Below are 18,544 nucleotides of genomic sequence, written 5' to 3'. Positions count from 1 at the left end.
CTGAGTTCTAAACAGTATCTACTGATCAAAATTTGATTTTTGCATTGGCTAGTTCACTAAATCCAGGGTAGTTCCAGCTTTGAGGAATGTCTGGTCCAAATACTGTTTTCACGGATTTCTCTTCTCTTAGAAGACTTTACAGGGGACAGGTTTTCTGAAAGAAAACCACAATGAAAAAGTTGGGCCAGTAGTGGGTTCCTACCAGTTTGGACTGGTTCAGCTGAATCAGTAGTCGTTTGGCGGCCTGGGTTGCTGGAACCGGCATTGATCCAAGCCTGCCACGCCTCTGAACTGGTTCCCCGGGCGGCGCCATCTTGTTTTTCATGCACAGAGCAAGTTTTAAGGCAGCAGATACTAACTGACTTCCGCCTGTATAAAAGAAATGTTTAATTGCGTTGAGGATCTATTGGCTGCTTGCAATGTGTGATCCAGGTGTGCCTTCCATGTCCCTTGCAAGTGGAAAACCACCCCAAGGTATCTAAATGTTCTAACCTGTTCCAAACTATGCCCTTCTATATCCAGGAGTATTGGCTGGGTATTTTAGCAAAAACTAAAATTTTTGATTTATCAAAGTTAACGACCAGCTTGTTTTGTCTGCAATAGCTGAGTGTTGCCCTAATTACTCTCTTCAGTCCTACAGGGGTTTGTGAAATAATAGCGGCATCATTAGCATATAAGAGAATTGGAACTAGGTTAGGAGGATGGAAATCAGGGTTCTGTAAGAGATCAATCAGGGGATTAATATAGAAGTTAAAGAGGGAGGGGGACAGGATGCAACCTTACCGTACCTCTTTTTGTACCCTTACTGGGCTGGTTAAACTCCCTTGAGGATTGCACCTCACTTTCAAGGTGGAATTGGCATACAATTTTTGTATGAGGAAAAGGAGGCGTTCATCAATAGTGGCGCATTTTAATTTCTCCCAGAGGGTATTCCTGGATATTGAATCAAAGGCCTGCTTAAAATCAAGGAAGACCACAAAAAGAGAGGATTTTTTTTATATGTGTATTTTTGTACTTGGTGGAGTACCAAGATATGATCCACCGTAGATCTTCCTTCTCTAAAACTGGCTTGCTCGTCTTTGATTATCCCCCCTGAAATTAGCCAATCCTGAAGTTTATAGTTTAGGTGTTTGGCATACAATCTACTAATATCTACTAATAACGCTCAGAAGACTAATTGCCTGGATCATTTCTATTACCTTTTTTATAAATTGGTATCATAATTGCTACTCTCCAATCTCTTGGCATATGACCTATTTTATCTATAAATGTAAATAGAGATGCTAAAAGTGGAGCCCACCAACTGGCGTTCTTTTTGATTATTTCTGGCAGGACATTATCAGCCCTAGTCTTTAGGGCTCCGATCAATCGGGATATCTCTTCTGGTGTAAAAGGGGGCCAGTAAGGAGTTTGGTCCAAACTAGTTTGATTCTCCTTGGTTACATAGTCAGGATCTGTATAAAGCACCCTAAAATATTCTTCCCAGGCATGAATCAGAACCTGATTAGTTGGAGGTAGGGGAGGTTTCTCCAATCCTCTGATAATATACCAAAAAAGGGATGCATTTTTTGTCCTGACTGCCATAATTAGTCTATGCCAAGACTCCTTCAGAGCCACACTTTTCTTTTCTTTTAGAAGGTTCCTATATTGTGCTTTCAGCTGCTTTAAGTAGTGAGTGTGATCCTCAAAAGGGGCATTTTTACTTTCCTTGTACTCCATATTATATATCCTTTTTAGTTGCACGCAATCTCTATCGAACCATTTTTTTTTTCTTTGAAACTGGCCTTTTGGAGTGAGCTGATGTTCTGTTAATGAGAACTGAATTCAAATTTAAAATTGAAGTTTCAAACCCCTCTAAGTAAGATCCTCTAAACTTATTCCTTAGTAGAGATGTACGTAGCTCTATGGTTTCTGGAGCTAACATCCATTTGGTAACTTCCTTAGCATTTTTCTCATTCCATTTAATTTTTACCTGGGTATTTTGACTCTCTAACCTGGGTAGGTAGGCTGTGCCTGTCCTTAGAGATTTCTGGTGTAATGTGAGAGTAAGGAGTATTGCATTATGATCGCTTTCCAGTCACGAGTCTACCTCCATCTTCTGTAAGAACTTCGGGAGGTCATATGATATTATCCAGTAATCAACTGTGGATTTTTCTTCCTGCTCCCCGATAAGTATATTCTGCTGGATAGTCGCCCCATGTGGACTCATTAAGGATACAAAGATCCAAACGTACAGTCATCTGTCTTACACACAAACCTGCCCGATTTGCTTTAGGGTCTTTAAATTGTCTGGAATGCAGGAATTCTCCTGTTACATTTTCATTATAGTGGATCTTAAATTGATTAAATAATGCTTGATCATTGGACCCATTCAAGGAAAGAACAAGACAATATATTATTCAACTTAGAAAATTTAAAGAAATCCTTATTGGTCACAATGGACACAACAGAGCCGCTTATAGATCTGGTTTCCCCAATAATTGAGCCTCTCACTTCTCCCCCAGGGGAGAGGGCTTGCATGAATACAAGATCATAGAAAATAGAAGCCAAGACCCAAAGGGGGCATTAGAGGTCCCAGTAGAGATTGAGATGCTTTCATCCCTGTGTGAATATCCCATGACACCTTCAGCACCAAACCAAGAAACGGAGAGACGACTACCATCAGAGCCACCATTTCAAAGAATGAAATATAACCTAATAATTCCTTGTCCTACACCCAGAGGAGAGGCATTGGAATGGCAAGTTCTGTTAGCTGGTGCTAAAACCTCTTACCATGAACAATTTCTCAGGAGTCTAGACAGGACTTAGATGGAACCCCCCTATTTTTAAAGAAGGCCAATTCTTTGTGTGATGACACCTCAATCCATGGCAACAACCAGAAAACGTCCCTTTGCATAAATCAAGTTTTCCGATGAGCTGCAAAAGATGAGCCACTTTCCCTTATAACCTGGAATATAGTGGGTTGGTCTGTTCCATCAAAAGACCAACTCTTTTTTGACTATATATCACAATTTAACATCCTCTTCTTACAGGAAACCTGAGCCACCACAGAGATTCAGTTAGATGGTTATTGGGTTAACTCAATCCCGGCTGTCCCAAGCAAGGTATTGTGACATTAGTTAATACATCCTTGCGATTTAAATGTGTATCACTGCCACCTTTCCAGCCATGGGTTGTAACTACATTACTCTTATTTAAACAGGTAGAGATTTTGCTTTTTAATATCTATATTCCGCCACTTAATAAGAATAATATGATCAACAAGATTTGGGACAGCATAGAAGATTTTATTCTTGGCTGCTCAGACAAATACCCCAAAGCAGCAATAATTATAAGTGGGGGGACTTAAATGCTAGAATGGGTCCAAATGATCAAGCATTATTTAATCTGCCAATCTAGCAGTTCGAAAGCACGTAAAAAATGCAAGTTGAAAAATAGGGACCACCTTTTGTGGCAAGGTAACAATGTTCCATGCACCTTTGGCATGTAGTCATGCCAGCCACATAACCATGGAGATGTCTTTGAACAGTGCTGGCTCTTTGGCTTTGAAACAGAGATGAGCACCGCCCCCTAGTGTTGGGAACGACTACCATATATGTGCGAGGGGAACCTTTACCTTATGTAATATATGTATATGATAAAATCAACTTCACTGATCATGAACTTTATGATCATCACTCTGATGGGTTTTTTTGTTGAAATAAGGATAATATGAATTACAAGCCTCTGAAAATATGCTTTGATTAAGAAAATATGTTAGTTTATTTAAATCAGGGAGACACAAATTAAGTTCCCACCCTTTCCTGTGCCTCTCTCTTGACTCAAAATTTGATAGCAAAATTTAAAATTTATGATAGTAGCATGTAATTATTAAAGACATGGGGAGTAGCCATATCATCTTTTTTATTTGTAGTTTCTTGGAATTTCTTGGAATAGGAGATGGGAATAGAAATGACAATAGGAATGCCCATTTCTTGGAATAGGTATAGCTCCTGCATGCCATCCAAGGTCCAAAGGATCTCAAAGCAGATAACCTACTCCAGATTTAAATTGTATATCTTATAAAACATCTGGCTTACAACAATATTTAAAAGAGGACATTCATGTTGCAAGCTATAAGTTGCAATATGAATGTCCTCAAAAGTTGGCAAAGGAAAACAAAAGACAATTCAGATTTTTGTTTGATGTAAAGTTTTATTTATATTGCTAGAATGTTCACTGAGATCCAGCATATACAGATAAAACTGATCCATAAAAGCAATAATGTTGGTTAATACGGTATAAGGAAGACCTGAGATTGTATTTTGAGTGTTGAAAACAATCCCAATGTAGAAACCCAGTGCAACCCATGATACTCTTTTGAAATATCCTGGTTAGAAATAAACACCTTTTTTTTTTTGCATTTCAGAGTAAGAATCCTCAGATAAAATGTTGGATTTTGTTGTATACTGTAAAAAGTAAGAGCTTTATAAAGAATAACTACATGGGAATGCTGTATGTTTGAACAGAGATAAATGTTTTTTATTCAGATTCTGGAACCCACTTTATAATTTTTAATGGAGAAATATGTATGACCTCTAAATAATAGTAATAATACTTTACTCTAAATTAAAATTAGACATCCAATATAGTATTCAAACTCTCAAACTAGTATAATATGAGACTTTAAAATTTCTATTTCAGTAATATAAAGCTCACACCTATAATGGATAGGTATAAAATAACAAGAAGCCAAAGATAATCGCCCTTTTGAAAAAGTGAAAAATGTATTTTATTAACCAATTTGCTGGCCCAATTTTATAGGCTAAGGTTTTTTTTGTCTGTATTATATATTCAAAAAGCTCCAAACAGGTATGGGTGGAGAAAATCTTCCTTTCAAAAAAGCAAGAAAGGAGTAACACTTCCTGAATTTTTGCTAGCTTTCCTCCTGCTGTAGATGTGTCAGAGGGCAAAATCCCCATATGTGTCCCCAGAAGAATATACAATAGTGTGCGGCGGCTTTTATATTTTGGGAATAACTCTTCAGTTGACTATCTGAAAACACCAGGCAAATAAACAGCAAAGCAAACAGATCAAGCAGAATTTTCAGGTTTGGCTGCATGCATCTTGGAAATGGAAATAGTTGAAAAATACTTTTTTGTTCTGAATAAATGGTCATAAATTTAATTAGTAATTCACTTGCTAGATAAAATGGCCTTTCTATTGCAATGTCTGTGATTTTCCATAGTGATAATTTTAAATATCTGTCTAAGAAAAATTAGGATAATAAAGTCCTAGGGGAATGAACTTCTATGGACTGCTGTAGATTTTGAACAGAATGTTGTGGCACTAAATCATATTCTTGGAGAAGAAGTCATGAATGCGAAGGGTTGAAGTAGGTGTCCTGAACAACTGCAAGTTTAAGCCATCAATGTTGTTCCTTTAAAAAAGCCCCTGAAATGCAAGGCAAATTCTGGAGATTTGCTCCTATCTATTGTTGAGACCTGGTGATGAGCTGAACTTTTTATAGCTTTGTACAATACAATCTACTTTGCATGAGAACTGTTGCACAGCAGAAATTCATGCATAAAAGAAACAAAGGCACGTGCCTGGAAAATGATATACTTTTAAAACTAAAAGGTTCAGAGCTATTTTAACTGCCAGTTTTATATGAAATTGAATTTCTTCAAAATACATGCTCAAAAGTACAGGTGACAGTGTACATGCTGTAAAATGCATACATCCTATGCCATGTAAAAATATGAGCATTGAGAACATGTATCAAGAAAAATAATATGGAAACAGTGTTTAAATCCTTAAGCACCTTGTTAATTCACACAAAGACAAAGGACACCAAGCCATTATGTAATAGGATTGTGTGGATTTTTGACAAGGTACTCTGCTTAGTCAGATATCCACATGAAGCACCCTTTTAAAACTCTTTTGTGAAGAAATACCAGTATTTATTTGGCAGTTTAGTTGCTTCCTTCTGCAGCAGCGACTTCTGTAATGCAGACAGAGTTGCAATTGAGTAAGCAGGTAAAATGAGGGTTGCAAAGGCTAGGGGAGATGAAAAACTGGGTGGACACAAGAAGTTTTTGAAGAAAAGAGAATTAGCAAGAAGGGTAAAGCATTCACTCCTTTCCCTCCAACCCTTTTTATTTGATAGTTCTTTACAACAAAACTCTAGCTGGGGTTTAGGTTTTGCTGTGTTATTTTGTTGTTGTTGTTTAGATAACATGAATTTTGCAGACTTTTCTTAGTAATTTCAATAAAGTTTATGTTTGCTAATTCCAGCAATATCCCTGAAGTAACCATATAGCTTCTTTGTGTAATCTGCACACCATACTTACTTACAACAGAAATTACAAATGTAAAGGTCCTGATCCTTTAAAGCTAACGATCTCTGCTTCTTTTTCTTTCCAGAAAGCAAAACTCCTGTCGATGTAACAGTAGGTATCATCATTACTACAGTTACCTAGTTCAAAGTATTTCCCTGAGACCTGCTCTTCAGGCTCAAAAACACTACCTGATATCCTCATTTTGGTTATTGTGGTTGGATTTGTTTCCATTGACAGCTTTTGCAATTCTGTGGTTTTAGTCATGTCACTATTACCAAAAAAATGTTCCTTGATATCTTCAAAACTATCTTTCCAGTTTCTTTTGCCTGCTGCAATCTCATCAATCACTGCTTTGTGAAAGGCACGCACTTTTTCCCACTGATGTCTACCCAGGTGATTGAAAACTTCAAAGCAAAGGAGATGTCTTCCTTTACGTTCTTCAGGGGATAGATCCAGCTCCAGGATATGGAAGTAGCCAAGCATAAATAGCTCAAGACTCAAACTGTTATAATCAGTAGGCTTACCCTTGACATAGGGTAAGAATTGTTCTGGAGAATAGATTGTGTGCTCATGACTTTGATGTCTGATCTCCTGAGATGACAGCAAAGCAATGACATCCTTCCAGTGACTGATTAACTTCTTGATAGCATATCTTTGATGAACTAAATGGACAAATCTCTTCATTTCTTTCAAGGGCTTCTGCAAAGGATCCTGCTGTTTTCTGAATTCTGCTATAACCTCTACAAGACCTGCTTTTATAGGTAGCTGATTACTTACTGTCTTCCTAGTCAGCAGTTTCAAAGAGGGAGCATATGTAGATTTCTTCCAATGACTTAGAAAAAGTAGCACAATTCGTTCTTTTCGGAGAATGGCAGATTGTGTAATTGACACACAGCTCCCACCTGCTTTAGAGGACAATTGTTTATAGCTGATGTTAGCATCACTGGCACTTTCCACATCTCCAAGCTTATGTTCTCTACCACTTAATTGCCTCTTGGTCTTACAGATGCTAAATAATGTTTGAAGTGTCGACTCCTTGCTTGGGTCATGTTGCAAGGACATGTTCTTCAAAACCTGGGGTTCAAAAGTTTTGTGGTAACTCAAAAGATTATGTTTTTCAAAATTCTCTCTCAGACTTTGTACCGAGACACTACTTTCTATGATTTCTTTATTGGCTGAATCTCTTAGGAAAAAAACTGTTTTGCCTGTCTTCTCATTAGCCCCCTCTTTCTTGCTTTTATTTATATTGTTAAGAAGTAGAGACATGTTTTTTACTATTCCAGACACATGGTTGCACCAGTCTGGTAGCTCCTGATTGTCATCCTGGGAGAAAGATTGAAGAAACTGAGGGTTGACTGTGACACTGATAATAGGAGATGGAAAAACACTTTGTAGCTCTTCTGTTAGACGTCCCAGCTCATTTTTAAACTCCTGGCATTTCTTCTTAATCTGCAGCTTTGTAAGCTGGTTCTCTAAGTACAGCAAATCATCATTTGTTAGTAGTTCCCCATAAGGGCCAAGGATAGCGTTGTGATCCCGTGAGTATTGCCACATATCAGTATCTAGCGCCCAGCTTCCTTTGTTCTGGACAGGACATAAAAGAAAACAAGAAGTAACTGTATCAAGTCATGTTCATTCAAAAGCATAACTTCTCGGCCTGTCATGAACAAATCTTCGGGGACATTATTAGTGGAGTTACAGCATCTTAAATACATATGGAGTTGTCAAGCCTTATTGATGACACCACAAGTATGCAACTGGAAGATATTTTTAAGATAATCTGGTGTTTCAATAAGAAATGAATCTAAGTGAATGTTTGTCTACTTACACCATAATTCTATTTGTAAATATAAATTATTTAGGTTTTTAAGGCATCCTTAAATAGAGGAACAATATGTTTCAGCAAAAAAAGAAGATGTAACCCCAGCCACCACCTACCCACTACAAATTTAATGATTTCTGTAGTACCTGGTACCTTGCTTGAATTTGGGGGAAAGAAGTAGTTTTCAACATAGTTAGTTCAAAACAAAATACTCAACTGAAATTATAAATAAATAAATAAATAAATAAATAAATAAATATGAGTTAGAAAAGAAATGAAGAGGCACTTTTTATTCCATTAGCTGAGTGAAATACCTTTTTGTCCACGTCTTCTTTAGATGCTAGTTGAGCCTGTAATTTTCTGACCATCACTTGCCGTTTCCATTCTGGGATACAGAAACCTTGCTCATCATGGGTAGGCACCAACGCATCAATATCCAGTGCTCCCAGACTGTCTAGCTTTGATACAGTATTTTGTATCTTCATTTTTCCACCCTATATAGGGACAACTATTTCAAAGTTTAAGAACACCTTGCAATGTCTCCTGAAATAGGTTAAATAGTTATATAAGTAAAAAGTTATAGCAACATTTTCTCAAGAAATTAAGATAAATGAAAGGAACAGAACAGAAAACTGAAATGTGTAGGTTAGCTTGATCTTTTCTGAAAATCTATGTTTGATTAGCCAAATAACATGACCTTGCAACATTTAAAAAAAATACAATTTGGAAGTTTAGCTGGAAGAAATCACCAAGAAAGATTATTCGAAAGCCAAAGGAACATGAAAAATATCAGGCAGATTGAAAGATAAGCACTCAATGGACACGCTTTGAGAATTCTACTGTGAATCTTTGCTTACTTTAGAGATTTATTTATCTTCAATGGACTCAATTTATCTTTAATGGACTTTAAAAAATATCAGGCAGAAAACCTATTAATAAAAATAAAACCTTAATAATATTCAAGTATTATTTACTGGACCTTTGAGAAATAGATAAAATAAAAAATTGAAAGAAAACTATTTTAACAAAGGATGCAGTAAAAGAAAGGAAGGAATTGGAGGAATCACACATTCTATTCAGGAACATATTAAGCTTCTTTAAAAGGTGCTGGGTAAAAACCTTACCAGCCTATGTTAAATTTATGAGTAAAATACTCAGAATTCAGGATTAAATTTACCAGTCCAGTAACTGGCACGTGGCTAATGAGAACCTCTTTTTTGTGTTTTTAGATCATGAAATTTACAGTTAAATTTTCAGACATGATGTATCAAAATGTTTTATGTTAACAATATAAAGCAAGGAAGAATGTGGTATTCTGAGTTGTGGATATCATTATACTGGGGACAATTTTCACATGAGTTTTATCCTGGCATTAGATATTTCACTAGGACTTGCACTCCCAATCTCTCAAAAGCAGTTTTTATATAATATCATCCCTGACTGTACAATACCAAGAACAAGTTAAAACATTTTTTAAAAAAATCAGAAGGACAGCTTCTAAAGAAATGGAAATTCCCTAATCCTTAATCCTAGGCAGAGGGGTCAAACTGGTGCCCTGCGGACCGGATGCATCACACGCAGGCCACGACCACCCCAGCTCCTCAAAAGAAAAAAAAAGTGGCATGTCACATGACAGCAATGTGACACAGTGAGTTTGACACCCGTGTTCCAGAGGAAAATAAAATGAATTGCTTGCATGTGCAGTTCACTGATCCATGTCATTGTACTGTAGCAGTTAAGCTAGTTCACCTGGGCCAGGAAGTTTGGTTTCAAATCTTCAGTCAGCTACAAAACCCAGCAAGCTTCTTTAGGACAGTCAGTCTCTCCAAGTAAAATTTACTTCACAGGATTGTTGAAGAAAATAAAATTAGGGAAATATACCCTGAACACTCAGAACAAAGGCAGGGAATTAAATAAATCAAATGCAACGATAAATATTTGTTATGTATAGTTGTCTGATCAAGCACAAAAAATATAAGCACCAAAACTGCTAAAATACCCTTTCTCTTGAAAATCATACTGGCAGCTAAGGCCTAAAGGCTGAGAGGCCTCCTAACATAAAAATTTCTATAAATGAAGAAATTGATTTTTCACAAGTTCCTCAAAGCAACAGAATTCTAAAGAAATGCTTCTTTTAGTATAGTTCCAAATACACCATCACTGAATCAGAAAAGAATCAATTTAGTTTTCAAAAATATCAGTATCATGGGAATCATAACTTGATAGAGTTGTGATGTGGGAATGTCCTGGGACAACTGGCATATTCATAGTCATATGATAAAATTAACAGCTAGTGCTCTCAGTGCTATTTTTATTCAATGTGAACAATTAATATGGAATGAAAATAGATCAATTTACAATTACTTAATTTGGACTTTAATTTCTTCATGATCTCCTCATATTAGTTCTTTCTTAGGGATTCAGTGAACAGATGCTGAAAAAAAGAACTACATTTGCCCTTTCTATTTCATTCCCAACTTGCAAATGACCCTCCTATAACTTTGGATGAAATGTTTAGACATGAAAGGGAGAACATTGAGAAATTTGTTTATTATGGAGTTGGTTGGAATTGGGGTCATATCCATTGCTCTCCCTGTCATTTACTTTTTTATTTTTAAAATAATTTTCTGAGCTCTGCCACACTACCAATTGGCTGCCCATTCCCAAGGGAGAGTCAATTTGGCATGCCAATTGTATATACAACAGTTATAAGGTGGAGAGTTGGTTTTGCATTGCAAACTCACTCATAGTGCAATGAAGAAGACACAAAAATGAGTATGTGCATTCCTTCTGCAGCAGAGACATAGCATAGGAACAATCTCCTTGGAAGTTTAGAAGAAGATAATGTGCATGCTTGTAATATGTTGTTCCCAGGTACACATGATTTTCTGAAGGTCCTTGATATGCTGTACATCCAGGAATAGAGGCAGGAATTTCCCGTTATGTGGTAGAGTTCAATGTCTTTTTGCCGTGTTTATCAATTATATTTGATAGCAATTTAGTTTAATAGAAAAGGTACCTGTGTAACTTTAGTTACTGGATTATCTTTGAAGAGTGTGGTAAACTTCTTTCTAAATGATTGAGGCATAACTTATAGTTGACCGACAAGTTTTCATTGCCCATTCTATCTCAAAATAGAATAAGCATGCACATTTGTTTTTGGAAATATAAAAGCAGTTCCTTGATTTTTTATGAAGAAACCATAAAGCTGAAATGGAAGTTGGGATTCTATTTCAATCAGCTTAGCATAGCAAATAATGATAAAGGAATGAGAGAGTTATAATTCTTCCAGAGACATGCACGGAGACATGCACTCATGCACAAATAGCAACTCTCCAGAATTTCTAAAGCAATTCGAAAATGGATCAGAATAAAAACTTCCAGACCTTATTTACCTCTGTACCACAAATAACTCATTTAATTAAGAACTACTGTATGTCTAATCTTGCTTGAGAGATCAAAGCAGTATTAGCATCTACATACAACTGCACACACATAAATTCCATAAATAATTAAAAAATTGAAACAAAGTATCTCAAAATAGTTATAAGTTCCAAAGCCCCCCAGTATAGCTATTACCTGGCTATTTTCCATAATTGTATCTGCAGTCAATATTTGAAAATAATTTCTAATTCTTAGTATTCGATCAATATTGGTGTTCTTTTGCTTCAGTGCGTTGACTTTGAAAAATTGAGCTTCTTCACTGTCAGAACAATACTGTTCATTGTCCTAATGCGATAAAGAGACAGACACATAGTTTGTTTTCTCTGCTTATTCCTGAGCACAGAAAAATGTAGTTATACATTCTATGAGAAACCAAAAGTCAGTCTCAAAGACACCTTCAGATGCACTGTTGCTTACACTGAGCATATGGCTTGTTGGTTTACATATTGTTTACAAGTACCTTCTCTGTGCTTTCAATTCAGTCCCTGAGGTTTCTACATCTAGGCAAAAGAATAGATGAGTAGGGCTTTGTTTTCGAAAACTTTTGGTAGTTGCTAGTCAGATATGCTCAGTATAAGTATATCCTCAGTGAATGAAGATTTTAAGGCAGGGAATGGGTATGCTATTTATCTTATAAGGCTTGGTATTGTGTTTAAGCCTATTTTATATTTAGTCTATTAAAAGTTTTAAAGGCTTAGTTGATCAATCATCTGTCTTTTAAAAAATCTGATTAATCAATTCATTTGAAATATATTTGCTTATTTCCAATACTTCAATATAACATTGCCTTTGGTCTTGGAAGCTAAGCTTTTTAATTTATTAAGAACTTTTATATGGCCACTCAACTCACTCTCAGTAACTCCAGGTGGCTTACAAAGATAACCCCCCCCAAAAAAAAACTAATAACCCCACCCCTACCCTTATCAGCTTGTTTTCCGTAGTTAGTAATTGGATGGGAGACTATTGAGCAAAACGAAGGATATAGACTAGATTGGGAAGTCGAAAAACATCCCAGAAGACAATGATGAAGCGTAGATGGTTGTGTAAACAAAAAAATTACCTTGACTTGAGGTGAACTTTTATCTTACATTTATCATATAATGAGGTAACTTAACATTTATTTTAGTTGCCAGAGTTAGGAAAGAATAGAATAACAGAGTTGGAAGGAACTTTGGAAGTCTTCTAATCCAACCCTCTGCTTAGGCAGGAAACCCTACACCACTTCAGACAAATGGTTATCCAACATCTTCTTAAAAACTTCCAGTGTTGGAGCATTCACAACTTCTGGAGGCAAGTTGTTCCACTGATTAGGAAAATCAGGAAATTTCTCCTTAGTTCCAAGTTGCTTCTCTCCTTGATTAGTTTCCCCCATTGCTTCTTGTCTTGCCTTCAGGTGCTTTGGAGAATAGCTTGACTCCCTTTTCTCTGTGGCAACCCCTGAGATATTGGAACACTGTTGTTGTTGTTGTTGTTGCTCTTCTTCTTCTTCTTCTTCTTCTTCTTCTTCTTCTTCTTCTTCTTCTTCTTCTTCTTCTTCTTCTTCTTCTTCTTCTGTTTATTTATTTATTAAATTTATTGACCACCTATCTTACCACAAAGTAACTTTGGGTGGTTAGTGTTACCCCTAGCAATATAATGTCACTTTTCACCCTCAGAAAGAAAGTCTCAATAGTCTCCCATCCAATTAATGGAAATGCATTATCTGATATTGGAGAACCCCAACAGAGGAACAAAAAAAAAGAGAGAGATAGCAGAACTCACCCCATGAGGTTTATATATTCTGAGACAGACATGCATTTCTTGGTCTCTGGTACATCTCTCCCCCTACAAACACTCATAGTGTTTGTGCTCCAGCAGGCAGAAAAGATGGCACTAACTATGGGATTTTTCTCAAACCTTGTGGTCTTGTCTCACTACTGAGTTAAAGTGCTATCTATCTGCCCTTGAGTGGGCAGAAAGCAACACCAGTTGAAAATTAAATGTCCCCATTACAGGTCCCTATCCTTCTATTATTCTTTCCAAGTCTCTGCCAATTATCTATTTTCCCCTAATGCATGATTTAAGATTGTCTTTCGCTTTGGGTGGGAACAAAATGAAAACTTGCCTGAAAAGCAAAGAAACATTGCCAGGGTATATCATAGCTAGGTAGAACTGGGGGCATGGCCAAAGATTTACATACCTGTCCTGTGTTGCCATTTGTTTATGGAGTCCATTTGGGAGAGAAGAAAGAAGATGAGGCAAATATCATTTTCTCTGGCTAGATCCAGTTTTAGGAAGATCAAAAATTTTAAACCAACCAGTGAATATGAAAGAAGGAAGCAAAGCTAGAGAATTCATCATTCTTCCTGGAGATAGACATAACATGTACTGTGTAGTCGCAGCAGAAAGGTTGGGGGTCAGGAAGTCACAATTAGCATTGCATTAATATTTGAAGTCTGGGCATCAGATGGCAGAGTGACACAAAGGGTTAGAGCATTGGCACTATGAAGAAGGGTGTTGTCTGACTGCCTTGGCTGTCCATTTCCTTTTTCACTTATTTCTTAAAATATACAGATTTTATAAAGAAAGAAAACAATCAGCTAAGGTAGCCAACAGACAAAGAACATCTATTTGTCTGACAATGCTCAGGTTTCCAAAATTAGGAATTGAACTAGGTTGAGCAAATGCCCAAACATTGGCTGGTTGCTCTAATTTTTCCTTGCACCTATGTGCAAAATCACTCTTTGAATTGATTTTTATTTAATATTTATTTATTTATTCTTGGTATCTCTGTAGAGGTAGTTCTCTACTTACAACCATAATTGAGCCCAAAAGGTTTGTTGTTAAATGAGAAATTTGTTAAGTGAGTTTTGCCCCATTTTACAACTTTTCTTGCCATGTTTGTTAAGTGAATCACTGCAGTTGTTAAATTAGGTACACAGTTGTTAAGTGAAGCTGGCTTCCCCATCGTCTTTGTTTGTAAGAAGGTCACAAGAGAGAATCACATGAGAACCTGGGACACTGCAACCATCATTAATATGAATCACTTATCAAGCATCCGACTGTAAATCATGTAACCATGGGAATGTTGTAATGGTCATGAGAAAAATGGTCAATAATTTACTTTTTCCAGTGTCATTGTAACTTTGAACAGTCACTAAACAAACTGCTGTAAGTTGAGGATTACCTGTACAGCTGTGGTTCAAATAACTCCCAGCAGTTCACAATAAAACCATAAACAAAGTAAACAATCAATGTTATTCAGCAGTAAATCAATTAAATATTCACCGGGACCTCATCCTACTGCACTTAGGGGCCATCAAAAGCTCTGCAAAACAGCATTGTTTAAATGGCCTTCTGTAGGTCCATAGCAATAGCAGTGGACTTATATACCGCTTCATAGGGCTTTCAGCCCTCTCTAAGCAGTTTACAGAGAGTCAGCATATTGCCCCCAACAATCCGGGTCCTCATTTTACCCACCTCGGAAGGATGGAAGGCTGAGTCAACCCTGAGCCGGTGAGATTTGAACCGCTGAACTGCTGATCTAGCAGTAGCCTGCAGTGCTGCATTTAACCACTGCGCCACCTCGGCTCATGGGTTAGGTGCCAATCTACCTTCTCTTGGGAAGCTATTCTAGGCTGAAGGGACTGCAATGGAGAAATGTTATCTCCACCTGTTTCAAATGTTTAAATAAAGGGAACCTAGAATATCCTTTCACAGGACAAGTGAACAGATTCTTTTGAAAATAATGTAACATTAGGAGATGTGGAGGGCGGGGAGGGTTTGGTCTTTTTTCCTGCTTCCATTCTATTGCCATTTTCCAGCACTAATTCATATTTCAATCTGCAGCTATTGAAAATGTGAGTTGAAAAAAAATTAGGTTCCCTTTTTCAGGCTTGCATTTAATTTGAGATTATATTAAAACCCAAAATAGCAACTTCAAAGAAAAAATAGCACATCCCTTACTCAATGTCACTGTTCTAATTAAAACTGCAATATTGTAGCTGGGGAATATTCACATTATATCTATTTATCACCTTAAATAGATAACTTCTCCCATTAGGCCACTACTGTAATGATGTTACCTAGTTTGGGTAATGAAATGCCTGCAATAAAAACAACTAACTCAGAGAGTACCAAGGACCCCTTACTGTTGCAAAACTCTGCAAGACATTATTAAAAATCCCTCACTGAAATTCTTATTTCTAAGATGGGAATATACTACTGCATTACCCAGTTTTTGAAGCCATATTTCAGTTAAAGAATTAATTCTGTGAGGAAACAATGTCTGTGCTTGAAGAAGAAATAGGATTAAATTATCTGATATTGAAGAGCTGAAAAAAAATGAAATTTGGTGTTAATGAATAAAGCCTACCGATCTGTATTCTATCAAATGTAAGGTGAAGCAAACAACAGCATGAGAACATCTGAAAATATCAGTGAAAAAATCAATGCCATCTCAGGCAGGAAAAGCCTTATATAAATGCAGTTCTTGATTCTCTAACATGTTCTATGTCTGTCCCACATCTTTTTTCTCTTCACAAAAAGGAAAGAACAACTGGAAATAAGTGACTAATATGGAAAATATGAAACCTATTCCAGACTGTAAAAGAAACATTTGTCTGATCTCTGCATCACACTAAACCTAGTGGTTTCTATTAATCCATACTGCAGGTTGATACTATAAAACATTGGTATTATGGTTTATTGATATATCCTGGGTTTTGTGATTATAGAAAGATGAATGCCATTTTCTTTCTCATCCACTTTAAGAAACTTTGCCACAGTAAACAGGCAATGTATGTTCATGTCTGAATCGTGGGGTGTGTGTGTGTTATACCTACACAAATCTCTTCAAGTTATGATGAGAATGAAATTGACAATTAATGGTATTTCAGGTATTTTTATCTTATTTGCCTGTAGGAATAAAAGACTATAATGTTCTTTTAACATGCAATGCTTAAATGTCTACTAAATCAGCTGCAGAATCATCTACTAATTCAGCTGCAGATCACCTGTGTGTATAAATGCCAAGTAAACATTTTATTATATTTCCTCTTAGATCAGAAATTGAATAAAAATGCTTGAAGATTCAACATCAGAAATTATAGGAAAAAGACAGGTGCATTTGTCTTGGAAAAAACAGGCACTTGCACATTTGACTCCAGAAACTTAACTATATAAGCATTTATCAACAGTTTTCAGTTGTAATTTGGGGGGCAACCTAATAGGTCATTGCTATAGCATTGGAAATCTATGTAGTCCTCTGAGATGAAATAAACTAGATCAGCCTTCCCCAAACTTGTATTTCTTGATATATAAAAATTAGAATTTTAACCAATAAGAAAATGGGAAGATTAACCAAGATTATTTGGAATGTTATATCACCTAGGAGTGCTTTGAGAAACATCATATTCAAACTGTATTAAGCATTATCCTAAGTGGTTTTTAATTGTGCAAACTTTGGCTGAAATTATCATGTTGTACCAGTGTTTTAGGCAGTGAGTGGGTTCTACCTTATTATGTGTAAGGGCAAGCTGTGCTATGTCAGATAAAATAAGATCACTGGTGCCTCATAAAATATTGATGAATTCTGTAGTCTCAGATAGGATACATGGCCCTCTTGAAGGTATCAGCATGTCTCAGCTAACCAAACCAATGTAGATGTCAGGGTTCCAAGTAATAGGCCCATAGCAAGCAAAACTCAGAGGCAGATGAATTCCTCATTGGAGATATCATATTGGCACAAATCTGGTGAAAACTGACTCTGAAGGTTCCCGTGGTTTTCACCTAATTAAAAGAGAAAGTTTTCCCTGAACTCCAAACAATCAGTCACATGGTCCAATCAAGACGCTGTCTGGTTGCCTGGTGACCTCACTCCTCCTTCAACAGACCAGGTGTGAGAATGTCCTTGGTTCCCAAGAGAAAGTATTTTATTTTGCTATAAAACCCCAGCTATCTCTAAACCCCACCCTCCTATCCCTCTGCTCCAGTGTGGCAACATTGAAGCTCCAATATATAGAAGGGATATTTTTTATTTATTATCACAGTATGATGAGAAATTAGGGGTGAGTGCTGGTAAAAATGGATTGGATATTGTATATATTAGTATACAAACTTGGCTTTGGCAAAACATTATTACTTGGACTGGTTCCTAACTATGCTCACATTTTTGATTCTGACACTGAAATCAACACTCTTTCCTTGTAGACTCAAGCTCAACCCCAAGTAGGCCCAACAAGTGGTTGGTGCTTTGCTGCTTCTCCTTGTTGCTGTAACTGCTTGCCTACTCTGATAATGTATATTACAAAAACAAAAGGAAAGCAAGCAGCAGAAAACTTCCAGCAGAAAACTTGAAGGATAAACTACAGGACCTCTGCAAATCTTTGTTCACGAGGCCAACATGGACCCTGCCCTGGCAGAGGTATTAGGTCCCTAGGCACTGAGGCAACATACTGAGATACCTGCTGCTGCCACATTACTTATAAGCAAGGAACCTTCCATTGCTCAGCCATGCTGGTAGTGCCAGTGTCAAATAACGTATTGCTGACCAACTCCAATGATATACTGCTGAGAGACAGACCAAATTAAGCTGCCAGTAGAAGACTGCCTTCTATCATCAGGACAGCCTATCCCACTCTACCCCCTACTTTCTACCTGACAGGTCTTTTCATCACACAGTTTAATAGATAGAACCAAATGACAAAGGAAAGTAGGTTCAGAAAATGTATCCTCCTTTTCTTAATTTGGAGATATCATGTCTCTCTATCTTCATGACATGTAGCTGATCTACATCAGCAGTCAACTTGATTGTAAAATTTGTCCTGGATTGGATTATATAACCCCAAAGTGCAATGGCTACAGTGCCCGTGAACTTAAAATGCACACATTTTTTACTTCTTGCATTTGGAAAATGTAGATAGCAAGAACACTTACTTATTCTTGATGGAAGCAGTCTCATTTTATTGTTTAGAATCCA

At 36.8% G+C, this 18,544-nt stretch overlaps 1 protein-coding gene across 1 annotated transcript; it reads right to left on the bottom strand.

The window, feature by feature from the left end:
• Positions 1-6,344: 6,344 nt before the first annotated feature.
• Positions 6,345-14,704, bottom strand: ESPNL (espin like). The gene is made up of 4 exons (XM_032225651.1): positions 14,690-14,704; positions 11,722-11,871; positions 8,457-8,636; positions 6,345-7,904 (listed from the first exon to the last, which is right to left on the bottom strand). Exons 1-4 carry the CDS (start codon positions 14,702-14,704, stop codon positions 6,345-6,347), a joined length of 1,905 nt encoding a protein of 634 aa, XP_032081542.1.
• Positions 14,705-18,544: the final 3,840 nt, after the last annotated feature.

This window comes from Thamnophis elegans, chromosome 10 (genome assembly GCF_009769535.1).
Source record: "Thamnophis elegans isolate rThaEle1 chromosome 10, rThaEle1.pri, whole genome shotgun sequence".
Classification (NCBI taxonomy): domain Eukaryota; kingdom Metazoa; phylum Chordata; class Lepidosauria; order Squamata; family Colubridae; genus Thamnophis; species Thamnophis elegans.
Note: the sequence above shows the minus strand (reverse complement) of the source record. Positions and strands in the feature narration are given on the sequence as shown.

Excerpts from the sequence above, each read along its gene's own strand:
- ESPNL (XM_032225651.1), bottom strand. Across the intron at positions 8,637-11,721 it reads CAATTATGGAAAATAGCCAG|GGTGGAAAAATGAAGATACA; the intron begins GTAATAGCTATA and ends GTCCCTATATAG. Across the intron at positions 7,905-8,456 it reads AAGAAGACGTGGACAAAAAG|AACAAAGGAAGCTGGGCGCT; the intron begins GTATTTCACTCA and ends TGTCCTGTCCAG.